This window comes from Callithrix jacchus, chromosome 9 (assembly GCF_049354715.1).
Source record: "Callithrix jacchus isolate 240 chromosome 9, calJac240_pri, whole genome shotgun sequence".
Classification (NCBI taxonomy): Eukaryota; Metazoa; Chordata; class Mammalia; order Primates; family Cebidae; genus Callithrix; species Callithrix jacchus.
The window spans coordinates 70101665-70128701 of record NC_133510.1 but is presented as its reverse complement, the minus strand read 5'-3'; the positions used below and the strand labels follow the sequence as shown (position 1 = coordinate 70128701).

The following is a 27037-nucleotide window of genomic DNA, read 5'->3' as shown; positions in this document are numbered from 1 at the left end:
CACACATTTCTGAGACTGCTTTACTTTTTTTTTTTTTTTTAAGTTTTACTTTTTGTTTGTTTGTTTGTTTAAGAGATAGGGTCTTGCTCTGTTGCCCAGACTCATGGCTGACTGCAGCCTTGACCTTCTGAGCTCAAGCCATGCTCTCACCTTAGCCTCCCAAGTAGCTGGGACTACAGGCATATGCCACCACCCTTGACCAATTTTTCATTTCTTATAGAGACAGTGTCTTGCAGGTTGTCTAGGCTGGTCTTATATACTCCTGGCCTCAAGCGATATTCCAAGCTGGCCTCCCAAAATGCTGGCATTACAGGCATAATAAGCACCTGGCTTGTTTTTCATTATTTTTGTTTTTTTCCTGTTTCTTCTAATTAGATAATTTCTATTGTTCTTTCTTCAAGTTTACAGATTTTTTTTCTTCTCCTCCAGTATTCATCTTCAGAATTTTGATTTGGTTGTCTTTTTTTCTTTTCTAAATTTATTCGTGCCCTGTTTATACCATGGTTCTCTTTTTTATCTTTTACCATGGTTCTCTTTAAAAATAATTTATATCTCTTTGTTAAGATTTTCTTTTTGTTTGAGGCACTGTCCATATATATTATATATATATATATATATATATATATATATTATTTATATATATATATATATATATAATATATATATAAGTTCTTTAAAGGAGTATGTATATATATAGTCCTTTAAAGAAATATATATCTTGGAGGTAGTAGCAAATGTTCAAATGAGAACTTTGAAGGCCAAAGTGGAGGTTATTTAATTTTATTTAAAAAATCAAAAATAAAGAAATATGTATGTGTGTGTGTATATGTATGTATGTGTGTGTATATATATATATTGTCCTTTAAAGAAATTTGGAGTCTGTTTGCGAAGTGCAGTATTTAGGCCTACTCAGGGGCATTTCCATGTTGTTTTTTTCTCATGAGTTTGGGTCATACTTTTCTGGAATGTCTCATAACTTTTTGTTGAAACTGGACATTTTACCTACTATATTGTAGCAACTTTGATTTCTGGATTTTTCCTCTTTCTGAGGGTTTTTGTTGCTTTATTGTTTTGATTTTTTAGGTAACTTTCCTGAACTAAATATGTGGAATCTTTTTCTCACTGTGGTATGTGGCTGCTTGTGGCTGATAACTCTGCTCAAGTTTTCTTTTTTATTATTATGTTTTAAAATCAGTTTGGGCCAGGCACAGCGCCTCAGGCCTGTTATCCTAGCACTTTGGGAGGTTGAGGTGGGTAGATTGCTTGAAGCCAAGGGTTTAAGTCCAGCCTGGGCAACATAGGGAGGCCCTGTTTCTACGAAAAATAAGATAAGTTAGCTGGGTGTGGTGTTACATGCCTGTAGTCCTAGCCACCCAGTACACTGAGACAGAAAATTGCTTAAGCCCAGAGTTTGAGGTTGCAGTAAGCTATGATCGTGCCACTGCCTGGGCAACAGAGCAAGACCCTGTATCTAAAAAAACAAAATCCAATCATAGGACACAGAATTGCAGCAAATAGCATTCTTATAAGTAGCTAACCAGATGTTAGAACTTCCACCCTTCTTTGTGACACCTGAGCTCACTAGTGAACTCTGCTTCCAAGTACTCCTGCAAAGTACACCACAAGCCCATCTGTATTCTCAGGCCATCCACTTTAGTTCATATGACCACACTTGCATGTCATCAACAGAAGAGAACACACATCATACAGCATTTATAGCAGTTGACAAAGAAGTAGGGGAAATACAAGTATCAGTTCACTTAATACATTCAACTAATGTGGGTTATCCAAGAACAAAACTCACTCTGTCTTCCAACAGATACAGATGTTCTTTGAATACAAAAAACATTCATACATCATTTGCTATTATTGCTCTTTGCATACCCTCTCACCAAAGACACAGGATTGAGAGACACATATCACCAAGTTAAAAAATATCCATTATGGGCCAGGCGCGGTGGCTCACGCCTGTAATCTCAGCACTTTGGGAGGCCGAGGCAAGCGGATTACCTAAGCTCAAGAGTTTGAGACCAGCCTGGGCAACACGGTGAAACCTCATCTCTACTAAAACACAAAAAGTTAGCTGGACCAGGCAGTGTGCATCTGTAGTCCTAGCTACTTGGGAGGCTGAGGCAGGAGAATTGCAAGAACCTGGGAGGCAGAGGTTGCAATGAGCTGAGATCCCGCCACTGCACTCCAGCCTGGGTGACAGAGCGAGACTCTGTCTCAGAAAAAAAAAAAAAAAATACATTATTGGTCAGGCGTGGTGGCTCACACCTGTAATCCCAGGACTTTAGGAGGCTGAGGCAGGAGGATTGCTTGAGCCCAGGAGTTGGAGACCAGCCTGGGCAGCATGGTGAAACCCTGTCTCTACAAAAGATACAAAAAATTAGCCAGGCATAGTGGCATGTGCCTATAGCCGCTACTTGGGAGGCTGAGGTGGAAGGATCATCTGAGCCTAGGAGGTGGCGATTGCAGTGAGCCAAGATCACACCACTGCACTCTAGCTTGGGCGGTCAGTTAGCGATTGGTTAAAGGTTGTACTAAAACACCATGAACCAGTAAAGCTTGCACCTTCTGCCTGTAGATCTTTATGTGTTGGGGACTGCCTTCAAAGCTCAGGTACTTTAAAAGTCTGCCATAATTTTCAAAAGTGTCCCCTGGGCCCTTTTGAATCAGTGCTTCCGCTATGTGTAGGCTTATGGTCAACCAGAGGTGTGTAGATAGTTTGAACCTTCTCCAGTATCTGCATCATGAATGTGTGGAACACTTACCAAGGACCCCTGTAGTCTTTGTTTTCTGACACAAGGTCTGACTCTGTTGCTGATGGTAGAGTTCAGTGGCACAGCCATGGCTCACTGCAACCTCAACCTCCTGGACTCAAGCAGTACTCCCACCTTAGTCTTCTGAGTAGATGGGACCACAGGTCTGTGCTACCATCCCTGGCTAATTTTTAAATTTTATTTTTTGTTGAGGTAGGATCTTACTCTGTTGCCAGGCTAATTTTTTTTGAGACAGAGTCTCACTCTGTTGCTTAGGCTGGAGTGCAGTGGCACAGTCATGGCTTACTGCAGCCTCAACCTCCTGGGCTCAAGCTATCCTCCCACCTCACCCTCCTGAGTAGCTGGGAGTACAGGCACATTCCACCATGCCCAGCTAGTTTTTGTAGAGACATGGTCTTGCCATGTTGCCCCGGCTGATCTCGAACTCCTAGGCTAAAGCAATCCCTCCAGCTTGGCCTCCCAAAGTGCTGGGACTATAGGCATAAGCCATAGTGCCCAGCTCCCTATTGTCTTGTTTGTTTCCCGTTTAAATTTCTATCTAATCTCCTGGTCTTTTGCTTGCACCAACCATGACAGCAACCTCAGGCTAGCTGAGCCCTTGGTCTTGCTTGTTTGCCACCAAGAATGTGAACTGTTACTGACTGCCTATGAGTATGGGGTTTTTCCATGCTTTGCTTCACAAGTCAGCCCCCTCTGTCAGTGAAGCTGCTGGTTTTCATGGCTTTTCCTACCTTGGTAGAACTACCTTTCCCACTCACCTGTGGGTATGTGATGAGAGCGGCTACAGACTGCTACTCTTCTTACCACAAATTCAGTAGGTTTCATGTGAATTACCATAGAGAAGATAACATTTGAAAAAAGACCTGAAGGAGATTGAGGAGGTATTCCATGTAGATAACTATGGGAAGTAACATTCCCTGGAGGGAACACCTTCAGGGCCCTAAGGTGAGAGCATATATAGAGATAAAGAGGCCAGTGTGGCTCCAGTGGAGTAAAGGTAAAGGGAGGACATCAGAACAGACAAGACTGCCTAAGCCACTGTAAGGACTGGCTTTTATTTTGAAAATGGGGAGCTGCCAGAGAACTTTCAGCAGCAGAAGTGGGACATAATCTGTCTTATAATTTTAATAGCAGCCATAGTGAAATAGAAGTGAGAGTGGCAGAATAGAAGATTCAGGATTAGATTCTTGTGATTAAGACAAGGGTAGTAGCAGTGGAAGTGGTGACAAGTGGTCCAGTTCTGGATGTATTTTAAAGGTAGAACAGATGGTATTCTGAAGAATTGGAGGTGGTGGGGAATTAACAGATTCAGGTCTTTATTTAAAGGGAATTTTCCTGTTTATTGTCTGCAAATGATTTTTCTATTCCCTTTATTGAGTCCTATGATTTAAGTCCTTGTATTGATTCCATTTATTCTTAGATCGGATCATTTTTTGCTCCCTAATGTTATCTTCAATTATAATTCCTTTTCTCTGTTTTTTTTCTTCTGAAGGGTTTGCTTCATTCCATTCTTTCTATTTTCATCTGTGTCTATTTTGTTTCTTGCTATTTCTGACTTCTTATTGGATCTATAATGTTTTTTTTTTCAGTTTTTCTTTGCAATCTGATTTCATTCTATTTTTATCATTTATTTTATAGCTTTTATTGAATTCAACTGAAATTCAAATTCTTATTTGAAATATTCAAATAAGTATCCAAGGAGGAATCTGCTTTTGGTTTGAGGGCTTATATTGTTTTCCAGACTGGGTTCTTCATCTGATGCATGGTAATTCCTGCTCTCAATGTATTTCTCTTTTTTATAGGAGGTTTGATAGTTCTATTATCTTCTTCATGTTATATGTGGATAACTTTGTTTATACCTTTTTATTTGTAGCTACAGAATATAGACGGAATATCCTTGATATGTTTCTAAACTCCTTTGGGATCTATCCTACCCCTCCTCATCCATTGCGGTTAGTTGTCAATTGCTGCTTTTATCCTCTTTTCTTTTTTTTTTTTCTTTCTTGAGTTTTGCTCTTGCTGCCCAAGATGGAGTACAATGGCGTGATCTCGGCTCACTGCAACCTCCACCTCCCAGCTTCCAGCGATTCTCCTACCTCAAGCACCTGACTACCTGGGATTACAGGTGGATGCCACTATGCCTGACTAATTTTTGTATTTTTAGTAGAGATGGGGTTTCACTGTGTTGGTCAGGCTGATCTCAAACTCCTGACATGACCCACCTGCCTCGGCCTCCCAAAGTGCTGGGATTACAGGCATGAGCCACTGCACCCGGCCTGCTAATTTTATATTTTTAGTAGGGATGGAGTTTCACCATGTTGATCAGGCTGGTCTCGAACTCCTGACATGATCCACTTGCTTTAGCCTCTCAAAGTGCTGGGATTACAGGCATGAGCCACCGTGCTCAGCCTCATCCTCTTTTCTGTAACCTGAGGACATGTGGGTTGAGAAGCTTGCCATGGAAGTGTTCAGTTATTTTTGGCAGATCTGAGTTCTGTTCTTTTTTCTAAAATCTTATTAAATGTGCCCTATCCAGGGATATATTCCATGTATTTCCATAGGTTTTGGCTGGTTCTCACAACTTGGCTTAGTGTTCTGGAAGAAGGTAAGCTTCAAATACTCATCCTGCTTTTCCTGAGGTTCCAATGTGGTTTGTAGCGGTTCTTACTCTTGATGGAATATTTTTTAAAACTTTCCCAGAATTATGTACTTGATTGTTCTCTTTTCAAAATGGAGAGTATTTCATATAAGTCTTTCTTGCATTGAATTTTGTAAATGTTCTTCCAGTCAGATGTCCAAGTATAAGAGTTCTATGATCCTTATCATGCTTTAAAAAATTATTTTTTGGCCAGGCACGGTGGCTTAAGCCTGCAATCCCAGCACTTTGGGAGGCCGAGGCTGGCAGATCACAAGGTAAGGAGTTCAAGACCAGCCTGACCAACATGGTGAAACCCTATCTCTTCTAAAAATACAAAAATTAGCCAAGCATAGTTCCGCATGCCTGTAATTCCAGCCACTCGGGAGGCTGAGGCAGGAGAATTGCTTGAACCCGGGAGGCGGAGGTTGCAGTGAGTCAAGAGTGCACAATTGCACTCCAGCCTGGGTGACAGAGCGAGGCTCCGTCTCAAAAAAAGATTTATTTTTCAGCCAGGCATGGTGGCTTATGCCTGTAATCCCAGCACTTTAGGAGGCCAAGGCGGGTTGATCACTGGAGGTCGGGAGTTCAGGACCAGCCTAGCCAACATGGTGAAACCCCATCTCCACTAAAAATATAAAAATTAGCTGGGTGTGGTGGCAGGTGCCTGTAGTCCCAACTCCTTGGGAGGCTGAGACAGGAGAATTGCTTGAGTGCAGGAGGCTCAGGTTGCAGTGAGCCAAGATCACACCATTGCACTCCAGTGAGGCAACAAGAGTGAGACTCTGTCTAAAAACAAAACCAAACAAACAAAAACTGGCCAGGCACAGTGGCTCACACCTATAATCTAACACTTTGGGAGGCCGAGGTGGGTGGATCACTTGAGGTCAGGAGTTCATGACCAGCCTGGCCAACATGGTGAAACCCTGTCTCTACTTAAAAAAAAAATTATCCGGGCACTACTCAGGAGGCTGAGGCAGGAGAGTTGCTCAAACCCAGGAAGCAGAGGTGAGCCACAAGATTGCGTCCATCCTGTGTGACAGTGAGACTCTATCTCAAAAAAAAACAAAACAAAACTATTTTTCTTTTATCTCTCCCTTTTTTATTATTTTTATTTTTTATTGTTAACACATCTCTGCTGGCAGGAACTTATGTTTTCTTTACCTAGAAATCTTGAGTATGTATCTTTAAAATGTTTAGTAATTTTTGAAGCATTGATTGTATGACATGCAAAAAAAAATGTTTAGTAATATAGAAAAACAGCATTTGTGTCTTTGTAATTTAGGGGAGCTTCCTGCAGTATGGACTAATCTCATTTTGATGTTTCAGTTTTCCATGTTAAAATTCCTTTGCACTTCCCTCCTTTCATGTGAAAAAACATTTTAAATGGACCATTTTCAAGGCATGATAAATCTAGGTTCCCGCAGCCAGCCCGCAAATGCAACAAACCACACAGCTCTTGCACCTAGGAGGTCACAATCAGCGAACAGAATGTAGAGGAACAGTCAGCCCATAAAAAGGAAGGGAGTTTCATTATTGGGAAATCAAAACTTAATCAGGGAAGGGGACCAGGATATAACCTTATAGGGGATAATTAAACTTAAGCAAGGTCCCAGAAGATTATAACCCCATAGTATTCAACCAGTGAGGAACTGGGGGAGGGACTTGTGTGCTAGGAGATAAATTACCTGTTGTGACTGTCCTGGGTGTGCCTACCCACCAGATACCTGATCTAGCAAGACCATTATTAAAAAGTCTCACTTTTGCTGTTCTTTGTGCCTTTAAGTCTGTTCTTTGGGTTTGTATGGTGAGTGTGTTTCTCACATTTAACAGTTCCCCCTATAATTTTTACAGCTGTATTTGAGCTGGGAAACCTGAGGAGAGGTTAGATATAATAAATTCTAGAGGAAGAGAATAGATCCTTGATTTGGATGGGAAGATCAGATGATAAGAAAGATCTTAAGGAGTGGTAAGAGGTAACATTTTAGTTTGCAAAGCAGATGGGAATATTTCAAATGGATACAAAAGATAAGACTAAGAAAACATACTTTCTAAACTAAGAAGATAATCTGATTCTAAGATTAAATTTTCTTAGGAAAAATTCTGCTTTTCAGCAGCTACATTGTTTCTAGAGTACTTAAAAAAATAGCTTTGTATAGAGAAATACAAAAGAAACCTTGTGGATATCTCAGAAATTTTGTACAGATAGCCATTATTGTAATAGTATATGTGTGTTTACGTTTTTCCTCCAGGATCTCCCTGGAAAAGGAGACATGAATGAATGTCTACAATGATACTTCTTGACAAGAAGTTGATACAAGAGAAGGAAAGGAAATTAACAGCTGGCAAGCAGAATTTCCAACAGCAGGATTTTATATTTATTGCTTCCAACTACACAGTTCTGTTGCCTACTTGTAAATCAGAGATACCTACACTCAAAACCCAGAAAAGCCAAAAGGATACTTTTCTTATATATTTTTTGAGATCAAATAAATGGCAATGTCCAGGAAACAGAACCAGAAGGGTAAGATTACATGTGGGCATAAATTGTTAAAAGCATAGTTATAATGATCCCCATTTATATCTGTATATTTAAAAACTGTCATTCTAATGTGTCTTGAATGGTTTTACAAGTATTTGTGGATATTAGATTATAGCTTTGTGTATTACCAGTCTGGGAATTAATTCATATAACAGTAGCTTTTCTACTCACACAAACTTATCAAATCGTAACATACAATCTCGAAGATGCATCTTTGGATACTGAACATAGAGATGTGGTAGGAGAGCTAGCTTTCTGCAGGATATTCCATGTTGTTTGAGTTGACATTTTTCTAGAGAAAGGCAATGGAGCAAGATTAAATTCTTCTGGTTTTTCTTTCCTTCTTTAGCTTTCCTTCCAGGATTATACCTCTAGCTTCTTGTCTAAAGTGAAATGCAAAGTGCAGAGAGTCAGGAAATAGAAGGGTAGTTATAATGGAGGGAAGGACAATAAAGACTGTAAAACCTTTTTAACTTTTCTAGAATAGCTGCAAAAATTTAAAGGAACAAAGTGGTCGGGTGCAGTGATTCACGCCTGTAATCCCAGCACAGTGGGAGGCCAAGGCGGGCGGATCACCTGAGGCTGGGAGTTTGAGACCAGCCTGACCAACGTGGAGAAACCCATCTCTACTAAAAATATAAAATTCACTGGGTGTGATGGTGCATGCCTGTAATCACAGCTACTTGGGAGTCTAAGGCAGGAGAATCCCTTGAACCTGGGAGGTGGAGGTTGTGGTGAGTTGCGGTTGCACCATCGTACTCCAACTTGAGCAACAAGAGCGAAACTCGGTCTCAAAAAAAAAAAGGGACAAAGTGAACAGTGTAGCACTAGAACTATCGTACATAACTGGAATATATTGATTAAAAGAATGATCATAGGCCTGGCATGGTGGCTCATGCCTATAATTCTACCACTTTGGAAGGCTGAGGCAGGCGGAAGGCTGAGGCAGGCGGATTGCCTGAGCTCAAGAGTTCAAGACCAGCCTGGGCAACTCGGTGAAACCCTGTGTCTACTAAAATACAAAAAGTTAGCCAAGTGTCACAGTGTGTGCCTGTAATCCCAGCTACTCGGGAGGATAAGGCAGGAGAATTGCTTGAACCTGGGAGGTGGAGGTTGCAGTGAGTCGAGATCAGGCACTGCGTTTCAGCCTGGGCAACAGAGCAAGACTCCTCCCCCACAAAAAAAAAGAATGATCATCGATATCCTGGTGTTTTGCCCTAGCTCAGTTTAATTTCTAGTTCAGAGTTAATGTTCTTTAATTCAAAACAAAGCTTCATAGGTCCAGGTCTCACTTGTTATATATGAAGGAAAAATTTTAAACTTAAATTTGACTTGGCAATTCAAATACATAAGAAAGTAAATAAACCAGATTTGTGGTTTTGACAGTTGTAGTTTCATTGTGTAGTAAATCTGTAGGAAGAATCTGAGCTCTAAGGAATGCTTAGATTAGTAAAACCGAACTGTTCTATGGAATAAAGTTTACCAATGGAAAAGTTTTTTTTATAGCCAAGTTTGTTTCTTCTTAGTTGTTATAGTTCAGTTTGTTTTTTTTCCCAGTTATGCTTGAAACAATGAGCATCTGTGTTCACCTTGCAAATGAGAAATACTATAGTAAAAATAGGGTTCTGGAGTTGAAAATATAATAATTTCACCTGAAAGTTTAGCATTTAATTTTTCCTAAGAAAGTTAACTTCAGCAAATTGCTTTGACCTTTGTAAAACTAGAGAGTCTTTTGTTTATCTCATGTCTGTGTTTTGCCAGAGCTATAAAAAAAAAGTATCATTGTGAAGCAGGATATTTCCCTGACCCCTTTGCAGTAATATCTCCTTTACTCAGCCTGTCTCTCTCAACTGGCAGGATTGAGAGCACGAGCGAACAAGGCAGGAACTAGAGTCATCCCCTAGTGACTACAAAACCACAATGAGATACCATTACACATCATTAGTCATTAATCGTTGATGTGATTATTAGCTATTTATGTATCTTTTTGGTGAAATGTCTGTTCAAATTCTTGATCCATTATTAAAATTTGGAGTCTTCTTACTGAATTCTAAGAGTTCTTTATATATTCTGAATACAAGTTTCTTTATCAAGTACATGATTTACAAGTATGTTCTCCCAGTCTGTGGCTTATCTTTTAATTTTCTTAATGGTGTCTTTTAAAGCGTGGAAGTTTTAAATTTTGATAAAGCCCAATTTTATTTTATTTTTTCTGTTACAGATTGGGTTTTGGTATCATGTCTAAGGATTCTCTAACTCAGAGTCAATAAAACTTTTTCCCAGAAGTTTTATAGTTTTATATCATATATTTTAAAGTCTGTGATCCTGTTTGAGTTAGTTTGTTTGTTTTTTTCTGAGATGGAGTCTCGCTCTGTTGCCCAGGCTGGAGTGCAATGGCGCAATCTTGGCTCACTGCAACCTCTGCCTCCTGGGTTCAAGCAGTTCTCTGCCTCAGCCTCCCAAGTAGCTGGGATTACAGGTGCCTGCCACCATGCCTGGCTAATTTTTGTATTTTTAGTAGAGACGGGGTTTCCACATCTTGGCCAGGCTGGTCTTGAACTCCAGACCTCTTGATCCACCCTCCTCAGCCTCCCAAAGTGCTGGGATTACAGGTATGAGCCACCATGCCTAGCCGATGGCCGATTAGTTTTTATATGAGGTGTAAGAGTCTAAATTTACTTTTTTGCATATGGATATACAGTTGTTACAGTACATTTTGTTGAAGAGGCTATCTTTCTTCCATTGAATTTCCTTAACACATTTGTTGAAAATCAGTAGACCATATGAAGATTTATTTATTTATGGACTCTGTTTTGTTACATTGATATATATGTCTGTATTTATGCTAGTATACTATATTTATTTGTATGGCTTAATAGTAAATATAGTTTAATAAGGAAGGGGGATACATCCTCCACTGATTTTTCCCCTCAGAATTTTTTGGGCTACTTTGGTTTCTTTACATTTACATATAAAATTAGAATCAGATTGTCAATTCTTACAAAAATATCTGCTTGGAATATGTAGAGAGTACACTGAATCAGTAGGTCAATTGTGTAGAATTGTCATCTTAACAATATGGAGGCTTTTAGTCCATCAACTTACTGTATCTCTGCACTTATTTAGATCTTAATTTCTCTCAGCAATGGTTTATAGATTTAAATATACAACTATTGCAATTTTTTGTTAAGTTTATTGCTAAATAATTTATTATTATTATTATTATTTGAGATGGAGTCTCTGTCACCCAGGCTGGAGTGATCTTGGCTGATGACAATCTCTGCCTCCCACGTTCAGGCTATTTTCCTGCCTCAATCTCCTGAGTAGCTGAGTATCTGGGACTACAGACCTACATCACCATGCCCAGCTAGTTTTTAAACATTTTTTAATTTTTAGTGGAGACAGGGTTTCACCATGTTGGCCAGGCTGGTCTCAAACTCCTGACCTCAAGTGATCTGTCCACTTTAGCCTCCCAAAGTGCTGGGATTATGGATGTGAGCCACGATGCCTGGCCATATTTCAAAGGGTAGTTTTGCTAGATATAAAAGTCTTCAGCCGGGTGCAGTAGTGCCTGCTGAAAGTGGGAGGATTGCTTGAACCTGGGAAGCAAATGTTACAGTGAGCCAAGATCATACCACTGTACTCCAGCCTAGGTGACAGTACAAAACTCCATCTCAAAAAAAAAAAAAAAAAACTTCATTGATTATTTTTAATTTCAGCACTTAAAATATGCCATTCCACAGAATATGTCATATTGTTCCCCTGTTGTATGTAATGAGTCATTTTTCTCCTTTTGCTGTCAATATTTTATCTTTGTTTTTAGCAGTTCGACTATGATATATCTTAGTATGGATATCTTGGCAATTTCATCAAATGTTGGCCATTATATCTCAAAAAAAATTTTTTTTCCCTCTCCTTCTTGGGATTCTGTTACACATATAGTAAGCTTGATGTTTTCCTACCAAGTGACTGAGGTTCTGTTCCTTTTTCCCCAATGTTTTTTTTATACCTGCTCTTTCGATTGTTTAATTTCTGTTTATCTCTTTTCAACTTTATTGTTCCTTTTCAATTTTATCATTCCTATCTGAAACAGCTGTTTCAGATCTGCTGTTAAGTCTGTCTAATGAATTTTTTCTTCTGGTATTGTATTTTCAATTAGAATTTTCCTTCATTTCTTGCTGGGCTCATGCCTGTAATTCCAGCACTTTAGGAAGCCGAGGCGGGTGGATCAGTTGAGATCAGGAGTTTCAAACAAGCCTGGCCAACATGATGAAATCCTGTCTCTACTAAAATACAAAATTTAGCTGGAGGTGATGGCACAAGCCTGTAGTCCCAGCTACTTGGGAGGCTGAGGCAGAAGAAGAATCACTTGAACCTGGGAGGCAGGGGTGGCAGTGAACTAAGATTGCATCATTGTACTCCAGCATGGGCAACACTGTCTCAAAATTTTTTAAGTTTCCTTATTGAGATTACCAATTTGTTGAGTCATTGCAACGGTTTTCCTTTGAAACACCACACCAGGCCTAGAATTTTTTTCTTGCTGTATAATTTGGCTGAGCTATAGAACTTTTAAGAACTGTAGTAATGTGTTACAATTATTTTTCTTAGAGGTATTTGAAAGTAACTTTAAGTCCACTTCTTTCTTCTTTTATAAGTTATATGACCATTTGATTTACATAAAAGGGTACTTCATAAAAATATTTAGAAAGTAAAATAAGGCTGGATACAGTGGCTTACACCTATAATCTCAGCATCTCTGGGAGGCTGAGGCAGGAGTATCACTTGAGATCAGGAGTTTGGGACTAGCCTGGGTGACATAATGAGACCCCATCTTTACAAAAAAAATAAAATAAGTTGGCAGCTGGGTGCAGTGACTGATGCCTGTAATTCCAGGCCAAGGAGGGCAGATCACTTGAGGTCAAGAGTTTGAGAACAGCCTGCCCAACATGGTGAAACTCTATCTGTACCAAAAATTAGCTGGGCATGCTGGCGGGTGACTGTAATCCGAGCTACTTAAGAGGCTGAGGCAGTAAAATTACTTGAATCTGGGAGGCGGAGGTTGCAGTGAGCCAAAATTATGCCACTGAATTCCAGCCTGGGTAACAGAACAAGACTCCCTCTCAAAAAAAAAAAAAGCCAGGCATGGTGGTGTGTGCCTGTAATCCCAAATATTTGGGAGGTTGAAGCAGGAGGATCGCTCAGGCCTGGGAGTTTGAGGCTGCAGTGAGCTATGATCATGCCACTGCACTTCAGCCTGGGTGACAGAGCAAGGACCTGTCTCTAAAAAAATAAAGAAAAAACAAAGTAAAATAAAACTTTTCATACTTGAAAAACATGGACCAGGTGTAGTGGCTCACAGCTGTAATCCCAGTACTTTAGGAGGCTGAGGCGGGCAGATCACTTGAGGTCAGGAGTTTGAGATCAGCCTGGCCAACATGCTGAAACCGCATCTCTACTAAAAATACAAATTAGCTGAGCATGGTGGCGCACACCTGTAATCCCAGCTGCTCAGGCGAGGAAGGCAGGAGAATCACTTGAACCCAGGAGGCAGAAGTTGTAGTGCCAAGGTCATGCCACCTTACTCCAGCTTGGGCAACAGTGTGAAACTCTGTCTGGAAAGAAAGAGAGAAAGGGGGAAGGGGGGAAGGGAGAGAGGGAGGGAAGAGAAAGAAGGGAGGAAGGGAAGGAAAATGATGTAACTCAACAAAGGGAGGGAAGGAGGGAGGGAGGAAAATGATGTAACTAAACTCTCTCTCCATGAAAAATGTTTCATTTTTCGTTCATCTGATTCAAAAAAGTTGAACTGTACTTTTTTAACTCAAGACAAGATTTTATTCTGGCTACTCAAGTTGTTTCTCATTTAAAAAAAAAATGTGTTCTGAGAATGAGAACAAAATAAAAAGAAAAAAAAATTTTTTTTGAGATAGTGTTTCGCTCTTGTTTACCAGGCTGGAGTGCAATGGTGTGATATCGGCTCACTGTAACCTTTGTCTCCCAGATTCAAGCGTTTCTCCTGTCTTAACCTCCCAAGAAGCTGGGATTACAGGCACCTGCCACCATGACTGGTTAGTTTTTATACTTTTAGTAGAGATAAGGTTTCACCATGTTGGCCAGGCTGGTCTTGAACTCCTGACCTCAGGCGATCCGCCTGCCTCAGCCTCCCAAAGTGCTGGGATTATAGGTATGAGCCACTGAGTCTGGTCTTGAACTCCTGGCCCCATTTCTCATTTTTAGGAGCAATTTTAATTTTATTTGTAATTTTATTTTTTTGAGATGGAGTCTCACCCTGTGGCCCAGGCTGGAGTACAATGGCGTGATCATGGCTTACTGCAACCTCTGCCTCCTGAGTCCCAGTTCAAGCAGTTCTCCTACCTTAGCCTCCCAAGTAGCTGGGATTACAGGCGCAAGCCACCATGCCCAGCTAATTTTTGTAATTTTTAGTAGAGACGGGATTTCACCATATTGGCTAGTCTGGTCTTGAACTCCTGACCTCGTGATCCACCCACCTCGGCCTCTCAAAGTGCTGTGATTACAGGTGTGAGCCACCGTGCCCAGCCAGGAGTAATTTTTTTCTATGTGAAATAGACTGGTTTTATTGATAGTGCTGGAAATGTTTTGAGCCATTTGTTAACTTCCACCTGAAGTATTTATATTATTTATATACCATTTTAAGTCTATTATTTTCTCTAAAAGTTAAATTCCTCACCTAAATTGTAAAATTTATTTGTGGGTTTGTACAAATTGAAACATTAATAATAGAGATCAGAGAAAGAAAAATATATAATGTAGCAGCTCACCAGCTAATAAATCAACTGCATTTGCTTCTCATGTGCCTTCTGGTTCTTCTCTATTAGCAAGACTTCTTGAATTCTGTTTAGTGGGCTGGGCACAGTGGCACATACCTGTAATCCCAGCACTTTGGGAGACCAAGGCAGGCAGATCATAAGGTCAAGAGATCGAGACCATCCTGGCCAACATGGTTAAACCCCGTTACTACTAAAAATACAAAATTTAGCTGGGCATGGTGGAGCACACCTGTAATCCCAGCTACTCGGGAGGCTGAGGCAGGAGAATTGCCTGAAGCAGGGATGTGGAGGTTGCAGCGAGCCGAGATCACACCACTGCACTCTAGCCTGGTGACAGAGTGAGACTCCGTCAAAAAAAAAAAAAAATCTGTTTAGTAATGATCATACCATAAGATAATCTTCTTCAGTTACCTTTTTTGAGTGTTTCCCAGACACCTAGTACAGTTCGTTGTATACCATCTTCTCGAGGAGCAATCAGAAGGGACTTGAGAAATACTATCATTAGCCTCTTAGCCTTGTTCCAGTGTTTTGCTGCTTACCCATAAAAACTTTAAACTTATGTTCAGCATATTTGTTTCTGCCTTAATTTAAGCTTATACTTCTTTTGTAGCTTCAAGGGAATAAAGAACAATTGTTTGACATCCTCTTTTTAAAAAAAAAAAAACTTTGAGTGTAAATAGGAAAGGCAATGTGAACATGAGTAGTGGTATAAAACATTGTTAGAACCAAACTCAGTTTTAAATTCCATCTCTGTCACTAGCTAGCTAGGCTGTCCTAGCAAGCTAGGAAATCTCTTTACTGCTCTGGGTCTCCTCTTTCTTTCCTGTAAAATGGCAAGGTGGCAGAAGACTTGTGTGTAGGGATATCAGGAGGATTAATTGAGATAATTCATGTAGAGCTCCTTCATGACGTCTAGCAGAATGAAGCACTCCTTAATGCCTGCTGCTGTTATAGTGGTCTGTTTAGCCTTTTTCAACTTTAGACCATTTATAATTCCTGTAACTCAGTAGTTCTTACCTGTTAGACCCAATATTCCCTTTTTGTTTATTTATTTTTATTATCTTTTGAGACAGAGTCTTGCTCCATCAACCAGGCTGCAATGAAGTGGCACAGTAAGCTCTCTGCAGCCTCAAACATTTCAAGCAATCATCCTGCCTTAGCCTTTTGAGTAACTGGGACCACAGGAAAGCACCTGGCTACTTAAAAAAAATTTTTTTTTTTTTTTAAAGATAGGATCTCACTGTGTTGTCTAAGCAGGTCTCCAGTTTTAGGTTTCAAGTGATCTTCCTGGCTTGGCCTCCCAAAGATTACAGCTGTGAGCCACTGTGCTTGGCTAAAATTTATATTTTAACCATTTTTAAGTGTATAGCTCAGTGGCATTAGTATATTCACATTGTTGTACAACCATTACTGCTATTCATGTCCAGAACTCTTTTCATATTGTGAAACTGAAACTCCATGCCCATTAAACAGTAATTTAACATTCCCTCCCAGTTGTTGGCAACCACCATTCTACCTACTATCTTTGTGAATTTGACTACTTTACACTACACATATATAAGTGAGGTTAGGCTGTGTTCAGTGGCTCACACCTGTAATCCTAGTACTTTGGGAGGATCATTTGAGCCCAGGAGTTTGAAACCAGCCTGGGCAACACAGTGAGATCCTGTCTCTCCAAAAAAATTTTTTTAGAATTACCCAGGCATGGTGGCATGTGCTTTTAGTCCCCGCTTCTTAGGAGGCTGAGGGAGGAGGATCACTTAAGACCAGGAGGTTGAGTCTGTAGTGAGCCAAGATTGCTCCAGTGTTCTCCAGCCTGGGCAACAGACCAAGACTCTCAAAACCGCCCCCTCGCAACAAAAATTTATTATCAAAAAGTTTAAGATTATAACAAGTAGAAAAGTATGAGGAACTCTTATATACCTGTAACCCAGGTTCAATAATTAGCTACATATGGCTATTTTTTTTTTTTGTCTATGTTTCTACCCACCTTCAATGGTTTATTTTGAAGCAACTTGCTCCCACTATCTCAAGGAAAGGCTTTTAAAATAAAACATAAAATGTACTAACCAGAATGGAAAGAATTAATGTCAGTATATTACATTAAATTAAAAACACTTGTTCATCATAAGGCACAATTAAGAGAATGAAAAAGCAAGTTACTGAATGGGAGAAGAAACTTGGATCATGTTTAACAGATACAGAAATACAAATTCAATAAGAGAAAGACAATCCCCTTTCCAGAAACTGGGCAAAAATAGGCATGTCAGGAAAGAGAATATCCAAATGGCTAATAATATATATGGGTATTCAGTCTTTTTAGAAGTAAGTGAAATGCAAATTGAAACCATAATGAGATAACTATATAATACTGATCTCATACCAGAATCACTAAAATTAAAAAGAATAACAGAGCCAGGTGTGAAGACTCACGCCTTTAATCCCAGTGCTTTGGGAGGTTTAGGTGGTCAGATCCCTTGAGCTCAGGAATTCGAGACCAGCCTGGGCAATATGGCAAAACCCCATCTCTACAAAAAGTAAAAAATTAGCCAGCCATAGTGTCACATGCGTATAGTCCTGCTATAATCTCAGCTACTCAGGAGGCTTAGGCTGGAGGATTGCTTGAGCCTGTGTAGTTGAGGCTGCAGTGAGCCGTGATTATGTCACTACATGCAGCCTGGGCCACAGAGTGAGACCCTGTCTCAAAAAAAAAGAAAAAAGAAAAGGGAATAACAAAAGCAAGAGTTTGGGGAACAATAGAAACGGCTGGGCATGGCGGCCCACCACTGTAATCCCAGCACTTTGGGAGGCTCAGACAGGCAAATCACCTGAGTTCAGGAGTTTGAAACCAATCTAGCCATCATGGCAAAAACCTATCTCTACTAAAAATGCAAAAATTGGCTGGACATGGTGGCACACGCCTGTAATCCCAGCTACTCTAGAGGCTGAGACAGTAGAATTGCTTGAGCCTAAGAGGTGGAGGTGGCAGTTGTGCTGAGATCACACCACTGTACTTTAGCCTGGGCAACAGAGCAAGACTGTCTCACACACGTACACACAAACAAAAGAAACTCTCAAACATTGCTAGTGAGAATCTAAATTGGTACAGCTTCTTCGAAAAACTGTTTGACAGTGTGTACTGAAGTTGAAGCTATACATGTCATATGATTTAGTTCTATTTTTGTATATATTCAGCAGAAATGCATTCCTAGGTACACCAGAACACTTGTACAAGAATATTGAAAACAGCATTGTATGTATTGTCCCCAAACTGGAAGCAATGCAGTTGTGTATCACTAGCAGAATAGATACATAATGGCATAATCATACAGTGAAATAATATTCAGCAATGAAAATGAATAAACTGCCTGTACTTGTAAGAATGTAACATGAGTTTTAGAACTTGATGTTGAGCAAAAATCCAAATGCACACCAAAACTAAAATGCATACAGGGTTATCCCTTTTATAGATAATGGTAAGATTAAACCATTATTCTTAGGGATATATGCTTAAGTGGTATGAATTTTAAAGGAAGTGGAAGTCCAGAGAGTGATTACCTTTGGTGAGTGGGAGATAATTGAAAGGGGACATGAGGAAGACTTCTAGGTACTAGCAGTGTTTTATTTCTTAACCTGGGTAGTAGTACTTGGGTATTTGCTCTGTGATAAATTATCACACTATAATCCTTTATGTATTTGCACCACACATGTGTTATATTTCACCATAACTTTTTTTTTAAAGAGGACATTTAATTTGGCCAGCATAGGCTTAAACAAGTGTGTTACTTAAGTAGAGTGTCTCTTACCTTCACAGGTTTAACACTTTAAGCTGCCTTGTGATAATTTTAACAATTGTTTGGACAGGAATATTTATAATTGAGTTGATTATTGACTTCTGTGTCGGTTTAAGAAAAAAGAATCTGACAGGCTTAATTCTTATTCACATGAAGGTTAATGAGTGAAGAGTGACAGATTTTGCAGTGCTGTAGTGTTATGAGAAAGGTCATGGTTTAGTTGGAGACAGAAGCATGCAATTAGGATTGACCTATTCATTTCTTTACTTTGAAGCAAGGTAAGATGGGGTGGGGTGGAGAGGGAAAGCATTCAGTATTTTACAGTGCTAGAAAGAATATCTAAAGCAAAGTCTTTTATAACAACAAACAACTTCTCTCAGAACTAAACTGGAATTAGTGCTATCATGTATGAAATAAAACACAGTTAAAATAAGAAATCATTTCCCATTCCTCACTGTCCAGATTCTCACCAGCTATTCTGTACTGATCTTAGTTAACTGAAAATTTGAGTTTTAATACCTGGTTGTCCATTACTGGCAGAATAGATAGATAAAAAATGGCATAATAATACAATAAAATATTATTCAGAAATTATATTAGTCTGTTTTTGTGCTGCTGATAAAGACATACCTGAGACTGGGCAATTTACAAAAGAAAGAGGTTTATTGGATTTACAGTTCTACATGACTGGGGAGGCCTCACAATCATGGCAGAAGGCAAGGAGGAGCAAGTCACATCTTATGTATATGGCAGCAGGCAAAGAGAGAGCTTGTGCAGAGATTATTTTTAAAACCATCAGATCTCATGAGACCCATTCACTATCGCAAGAGCAGCACAGGAAAGACCTGTCCCAATGATTCAGTCATCTCCCACCTAGTCTCTCACACAACACATGGGAATTATGGGAGCTATAAGATGAGATTTGGGTGGGGATGCAGAGCCAAACCATATGAAAATGAATAAACTGCCTTTACTTACAAGAATTTAACATGAGTCTCACAAAATTATGTTGAACAAAAATCCAAATGCATGCCAAAAATAAGATGCAGTGTTATTCCTTTATATAGATAAAGGTCAAACTAAACCATTAATATTTAGAGATATATGCTTAAGTCGTATGAATTATAATGAAAGGGAGTATTTAAGATACTTTAATTTTTTGCCTTATCCAATTGAATTTCGTTGAGTATTCTTGTTGCTACAAAACAATTGCAATTGAATTTCTTTCCTGGTATACTGGTAGAATATATATATATATTTTTTTGAGACGGAGTCTCACTCTGTCACCCAGCCTGGAGTGCAGCAGCAGGATCTCAGCCAGCTGCAACCTCTATCTCCCTGGTTTAAGCAATTCCCCTGCCTTAGCCTCCCAAGTAGCAGGGATTACAGATGAATGCCACCACGCCCAGCTAATTTTTTTCTCTTTTTTTTTGTATTTTTAGTAGAGATGGGGTTTCACCATGTTGGTTAGACTGGTCTTGAACTCCTGATCTCAGGTGATCCACCCGCCTTGGCCTGTAGAATTATTAAGAATCTGAAAGAGAGGAATAGGAAGGAATTTTTTTAAAACTGCATTTCATTTCATTTCATTTCTAGGAAAATGAATTCAAGTCTAATGAGAGATGACTTGGAGACAGAGGAGTGGGCATTAAGTCAGTATCATTGCTTTCTGGCTGTTTTCTAGAGTGTAGTACTAATGATACAGAAGCGAGGAAGGGAAGTGTTGAGAAGGGAAGGACATGTTCCCTTTTAAAGATATGGGAGGGCAGAAGGGCATGAGGGCATGGTCCCTGGCTAGGGCTCCACCATCAGCCTGTGCCTATGACCTAGGTGAGGATAGGCATTTTTGTTTTTTTGGCTAAATGTTGAATTTCTTAAGATCACCCTGGCCTGCCAGGCCCCCATGCTGTGCTAAAAACCCAGAGATTCTAGCAGGCAGATACACAGGTGGCTGCATGTGGAGGGGAGCACATCAACAGAGGAACACACAGCAGCTGGACATTGAGAGGAACTCATCTACAGGTACCAGCAGGCTGGCAGGCCACGGACCAGCAGAATGGCATGGAGTTTGCCTGGGGCAGTAGGAGGAGAGCCTGGGCCACCTACTGGTCTAACTACTGGGTAAAAGCCATCTCCCTTCTGGCTCCCCCATCTGCTGAAAGTTACTTCCACTCAATAAAACCTTGCACTCATTCTCCAAGTCCATGTGTAATCTGATTCTTCTGGTACAAGGCGGGAAACCCTGGGATACAGAAATCCCTCTATCCTTGCAATAAGGCAGGGGTCTAATTGAGCTTACACAAGGCGCCTATGGACAATAGGCGGCTAAACCGAAAGAGCATCCTGTAACACACCCCGATTGGGGCTTCAGGTCTAAATATTCACCCCTAGCCACTGCCCATACCCTAGAGGTTTGAGCAGCAGGGCACTGAAGAAGCAAGCCACACCCCCATTGCACACCCCGCAAGGGGTACAAGGGAACTTTTCCTGTTGCACTAAGATTTGTGAAAGGTGAACTGACTTGGAGGAATTGACAGGATTATTATCGGAACAAACCTTTTAAACAGTGAGACCCTCAGGAATTCTTGGAACTTGGCTGGGTGCGGTGGCTTATGCCTGTAGTCCCAACATTTTGGGAAGCCAAGGCAAGCATATCACCTGAGATCAGGAGTTTGAAACCAGCCTGGCCAACATGGTGAAGCCTCGCTTATACTAGAAATACAAAATTAGCCAGGCATGATGACGCATGCCTTGTAATCCCAGCTACTTGGGAGGCTGAGGCAGGAGAATCGTTTGAACTTGGGAGGTGGAGGTTGCAGTGAGCCAAGATCACCATTGCACTCCAGCCTGGGCAAGAAGAGGGAAACTCCTCTTAAAAAAAAAAAAAAAAATTCTTGGAATATAACAAAAGCTTATTCTGTTGCACCTACTGAAAACTCAGGAAACCTGTGACAGAGAGTAAAGTAGGATTTAATTACTTGTCTATTGCCTACCTCCTTTCCATAAAAAACCTTGATGTTTCCATCAAGCTCTACCTGGAAAAATCAGAACTCATTCTAGAAGTTTGGAAACTTCCTGGTTTAAGTGATTTGTCTCATAAGAAGAGGCACAGCATCCTTCAGAATATAGTTGAAATGGCACTCAAAGGAGCAAAGTAAAAAAATTTCATCAGCTCTTGAGATTATAGACAAATGAAAGCAGAAATAATAGGAAGATAAAAGGCTGCTTTCTTGCATTGAATCAGATTGGTAATTGGAGAAGTGTGGATTTTTTTCTGAACCTGTGAGTTGCAGTAGTCATCTGATAGAAGACTGATTGATGAACCGTCAGTCTGTATGCTTACAACCTACTGAGAGGATATGTGTAGTTTGGCCAGTGGCGACAAAGATGGTGTTATTCTTAAGTACGTTTTGAAGAATTAAATATTATATATAAAAGTTTTAGCATTTCAGAAGACGACAATAGCACCCTATAGTAGTATTAAAGTAGACTAGAAGTCCTACAACATGGTATTTTAACATATTTTTCTAAATTTTCCATCTGATTTGCTCCTCTTCCAAATGTGATTCCCTATTTACACATTCTTTTTCATAAATATTTTATTTCCTACCAAAACAGTCATATTTCCTCCAATAAGTGGTAAGTTGGCAGAAGAAGATTTACCACCAGGAAATTAAAGTTAGTAGCATCTTTAGTTTGTGTGTGTGTGTTTAAAATTTTTGAGACAGGGTTTTGCTCTATTGTTCAGGCTTGGAGTGCAGTGGCATGCTCATAGCTCCCTGAAACCTCAGACTCCTGGGCTTAAACAATCCTCTTGCCTCAGCCTCCCAGATAGCTGCAACTATAGCTGTATACCACCATGCCCAGCTACTTTTTAAATGTTTTATAGAAATGAGGTCTAGCCGTGTTGCCCAGGCAGGTCTCAAGCTCCTGGTGATACTCAATATCTTGGCCTCCCAAAGTGCTGGATGTACAGGTGTGAGCCACCCAGCTGGCATCTTTAGCTGTGAAGCTCTGAATAGGCCTTAACTACCAATTACTGTGAAAATAACTTCCTTTCTTTTGCACTTATATTTGTACAATATAACCCTGGTCCCCACATTTGCCATTAGTGCACATCAAGAAACTGAACTCCACTTGTAATTTGATTAGTGACTTACATGTGGATTCTTCTCAAAGTTGGCATGAGACAGAGCAGTTCCAAGCAATTGGTCCCTTTCTTTTATGGTCCAGTATTGGCTGTGTTCAGTCTGAAGGAGAACTTCAGGTTGTTTAATTGTTCATGAGATACCATTTCTGTAAGAATTAGCACTTACATAGGTTCTGCTCTTGAGTTTACTTTTTAATTTTTAGGAGGGAGTTAATATCATTACAGAAAATATGTCAAGTCATAATCATACTTGTCACATTTTCTAGACTTCTGGGCTTTACCTATATTTAACTGGCTCTTACCTCTTCTGGTCTTTCTTAGGCCATGGTAAAATTGTTACGGGATCTTTGGGGTGTCACTTTCTGGCCGGAAACCTTTGTGGCCAGTGATGCCTTTGCCCGAGTTCTTATCCTGTATCCAGGAAGAATGATATATGCAGAGAAGTGGAAGGTGAACAAGATGAAGAGGAGCTTTATTGAGTGTTACAACAGCTCAGTGCAGTGGGTACCTCCTCTCTGTAGGCAGGTCGTCTCCTTAAGTGTTCAGCTCTCAGCAGAGAGGAGGCCCTGTAGAGGATGGTTCCTCTCTGCCAACAGGTCATCCCATTGTCTCTGCAGCTTCACCCTCCCCAGTAGCAGGGATTACAGGTGTGTGCCACCATGCCCAGCTAATTTTTGTATTCTTAGTAGAATACCATGTTGGTATTCTTACCATGTTGGCTGGTCTCAAATTCCTGACCTCCAGTTATACGCCTACCTCTGCCTCCCAAAGTGCTGGGATTACAGGCATAAGCCATCACACCCAGCCTAGGCTTCCTCATATTCTTTATGAATCTTGCTTGAGAATTTATTTTTCCTGAACACCCTGGATTAGTTAGGAAATACTCAACAGCACTTTTTCCTTAAAAATGTATTTCCGATAGAATACATGCTTAGATGAAATCCTGCTTTATTTTTTACCAGTAGAATTAGGTAAATTTTAAGCCTTCTTTTCATGAAAAAACAAGAGTTTAAAAATCACTAAGTATTGTTGGTGGGAATTAAAAATTACATTCTGTATGATACTGAGAGGTATTTAAGCCCCACTGGATTGAAGTAAGGTTTTGAATCTACTTAAGGTGTTGGTTTAAGTTTAAAAAGGCAATATTAGCTAATGAGTAGACAAATTAAGATGTTAGATTATTGCTTTCTCTTTTTGGAGACCTCATGTCATAGACTATAAATGCAAAATTGTTATTTGTGCCCTCCTGACCTCTGGCCATCTCAGTGCCTCCCATGCCCTCTGGCTTACTTGAGTTTGGCCATTAGGCAGCATTGGCAGGAGAGTCAGAGGCAGGGAGGAGAGTTAGGTAGGGACATTTATTCCTGTAATCTTCTCTGAGGGGTAGCTGTGGGCTGAGTGTGTCCTTTGACCAAAGATCACAGCAACTGCCTGATGGCCCTCTCCATACCAGATGAAACAAAGATAAAAGGGCTCTTTCTGTCTTTGGCTCCTGTAACTACTCCTTCCTCACACTCATGTCTCGGGTAGTGGTGCACATTGCTTAAAAGCCAGCAAAAACAATAACAAGAGGTACAGCACTATCAGGTAGTTTCCTTACTGTCTGCTAGCACCTTTGAAAATAGTCCTTTTATTAAACTCTATTAAGATTGCCCAATTTGGGTATGCTATTTGCTTCCTGTTTGGGATCCTGACTGAAATAGCTGCTTGATGTATTTTTAATCATTATCCTAACTAGCATTCCAGATAAACCCTAATTATGCTAATTTGTTTTGGCCAATAATTGAGTGTTTGCAGAACCACCCTTTGTTTTTTGTTTGTTATTTTGAGACAGGATCTCTCTCTGTCACCCAGGCTGGAGTGCAGTGGTGCATTCATGACTCACTACAGCCTCAACTTCCTAAGCTCCAGCTATCTTCCTGCCTCAGCTTCTCAAGTAGCTGGGACTACAGGCACACGCCACCATGCCCAACTAATTTTTCTCCTTTTTCTATAGGCTGGGTTTCACCATATTGTCTGGGCTGCTCTCCAACTTCTGGGCTTAAGCAATCCACCTACCTTGGCCTCCCAAAATGTTGGGATTATAGGCATGAACCACCATGCCTATCCTACCCTTTGTTTTCCCTGCAGTTTGTGTCATTCTAGTGTGTTGTTAAAGGAAAAAAAACAAAAAACAGCTAGATAAGTATAAGAGGCTAGTAACAGAACCCAAAATGCTGTTTTATGTTCACTCTTTTCCCTAAAGCAGATTGGTGGGTTGATTCACTACTAAGTGGATTATTGATGTCCTTTGTATCATCTCACTGCTCATTAATACCTCTTTGGGCGAGGATACATTAAAACATTTGAGTTATATCATTTGGCTGATCTGTAGGAATTCTGAGAAGATTGCTAATAGTACTTTGGTTCTATAGGACCTTCATTTTTTGTAGACTGTGTCTCTTCTTAATTAATAAAAAGAATTGGGAGTTAACCATGTTATATAGTCATCTAGAAGACTCAAGCTTAAATACCGAGTTTGTATAAGTGTAACCCAATTTTTCATTTGAGTAGCAGTCTAGAAACAGCCAGTATTAACAAAGGTTAAATCTAAATTAGCTCAGGGTTCAAGATTTAGCAGTGAAAGAAGCTTCAATTTAAACACATCTGTAATATTAGCAAAATAATTTGGAAAGTATACTAGAATATTACTGTGGGTTTTTTTATACCCCATTTCTCAACATTTTTCCTTTCACTTGCGTTGTTAAAATTTTAACTCCTAAGCTACTTCTGAGTACAGTGCAGAGATCAGTAATGTTGTTATCACCTGGGAATAAAAATCTGCCACAGGCCAGACTGTTGAATTACAACCTACACTTTAACATAAGTATCCATAGGTGGTAAGTATGCACATCAGAATTTGAGAAGTACTCTAACCATTTCCTGAGATTGTATCTTATTGGATTAAAACAAAGTTCTTGAGTGTTAAAGCTGAAGTAATTTATTGATCACATAATCAGAGGTAAAGAAACTGATTAAATTTGCACATAACCTTTTCTTTGTAAGTACAGAGAAACCAGAATATTTGTTTATTTTTGTAATTATATTGAACTTAATTTTTCCATAATGTACACTTGGATACTTTGCTTCATTAAGCATTATGTTAGATCATGGGTTTATAGTCTACTAACATAGCATTTATGGTTCCATCTAGAAGAGAAAATTACTTTGTGTTATTAATGTTACAGAAACTTCCATCCCACTCTCATTTTCAGATTCTTTAGTGTTAAATTTCACCATGGGAAGCTATTTATTTGTAGCATTTTTAGAGGGCCTTATGGTGGGATAATTAAGAATGATACCAAGGATTACAGGATGGTCTAATATAGTTTATGTATTTAATGTTTTCCTCAAGCTGTGACAGTTTCCATTAAAATTAAATTTTTGTTTTATAAGTTTAATTTGAAACTCAGTTATAAGTCATCTACATAATAGAATTTGCCAAATAGCAACTAAGTTGCTGTTAATTGTTTTATGGGACAAAAGCAGCCAGTTTGGGCCCTTCTGTCTTGGGGATGGATTACATTTGGATCATGTTGAATATATTTTTCCTTCTTATTCTTTCAGATTCATCAGGATTCATTTTTGATTTGCAGTCCAATACTGTACTGGCCCAGGGAGGAGCTTTTGAGAACATGAAAGAGAAGGTAAGACTAGTCACTATGGATAGTAAACTTAAATGTCATAGGAAAATTTAGGTACTGATATGACTAGTGGCTACCACAAACTCATTATGAGAATGAAATTTTAATAATAAAACAATGCCACTATATATGAGAGAGTGGCGGCCATAAATAGGTTCCGATTGTGCAGAACCTATTAAATGCAAACATGATTTTTTTGCCTATCTCCATATATATTCATTCTAAATTCTCTTGAAGATGTTCAATATTAATTAGTTTATTAATATTTATATGGCTGAGTATATCTCATTTGGCAACATTCCTTAAGGAACAATCTGAATAGGATCCTCCCAAGTACTTGAAGAGCATTCTTAAGTGCAGGAGGCTTCAGAGCAAGAGAAAAAAATAGGTCTTTTGTGTTTTTTTGTTTGTTTGTTTGAGACAGAGTCTCACTCTATCACCCAGGCTGGAGTGCAGGGGCACAATTCAGCTCACTGCAATCTCCACCTCCCGGGTTCAAGTGATTCTCGTGCCTTAGCCTCCCAAGTAGCTGGGATTACAGGTATGCGCTACGATGCCCAGCGAATTTTTATATTTGTAGTGGAGACAGGTTTCTCCAGGTTGGCTAAGGTGGTCTCGAACCCCTAGCCTCAAGCAATCTGCCC

The 27037-nt window shown here is 39.8% G+C and overlaps 1 protein-coding gene across 8 annotated transcripts in view; it reads left to right on the top strand.

The window, feature by feature from the left end:
- The window catches only part of SPATS2 (spermatogenesis associated serine rich 2), a 150359-nt gene that overhangs the window by 79300 nt on the left and 44022 nt on the right, over nucleotides 1-27037 (top strand). For 4 of the 8 annotated variants that reach the window (XM_078336791.1, XM_078336785.1, XM_078336786.1 and 1 more), the window contains 2 exons: nucleotides 7671-7942; nucleotides 26317-26396. In XM_078336791.1, coding sequence (XP_078192917.1) covers nucleotides 7912-7942; nucleotides 26317-26396 — 111 coding nt within the window. In that variant the 5' untranslated portion in view covers nucleotides 7671-7911. Of the gene's footprint in view, nucleotides 1-4656; nucleotides 4736-4791; nucleotides 4909-5344; nucleotides 5389-5635; nucleotides 5697-7670; nucleotides 7943-26316; nucleotides 26397-27037 lie in introns of all 8 variants that reach the window. The other 4 variants (XM_035256913.3, XM_078336788.1, XM_078336789.1 and 1 more) reach the window with 3 other exon arrangements.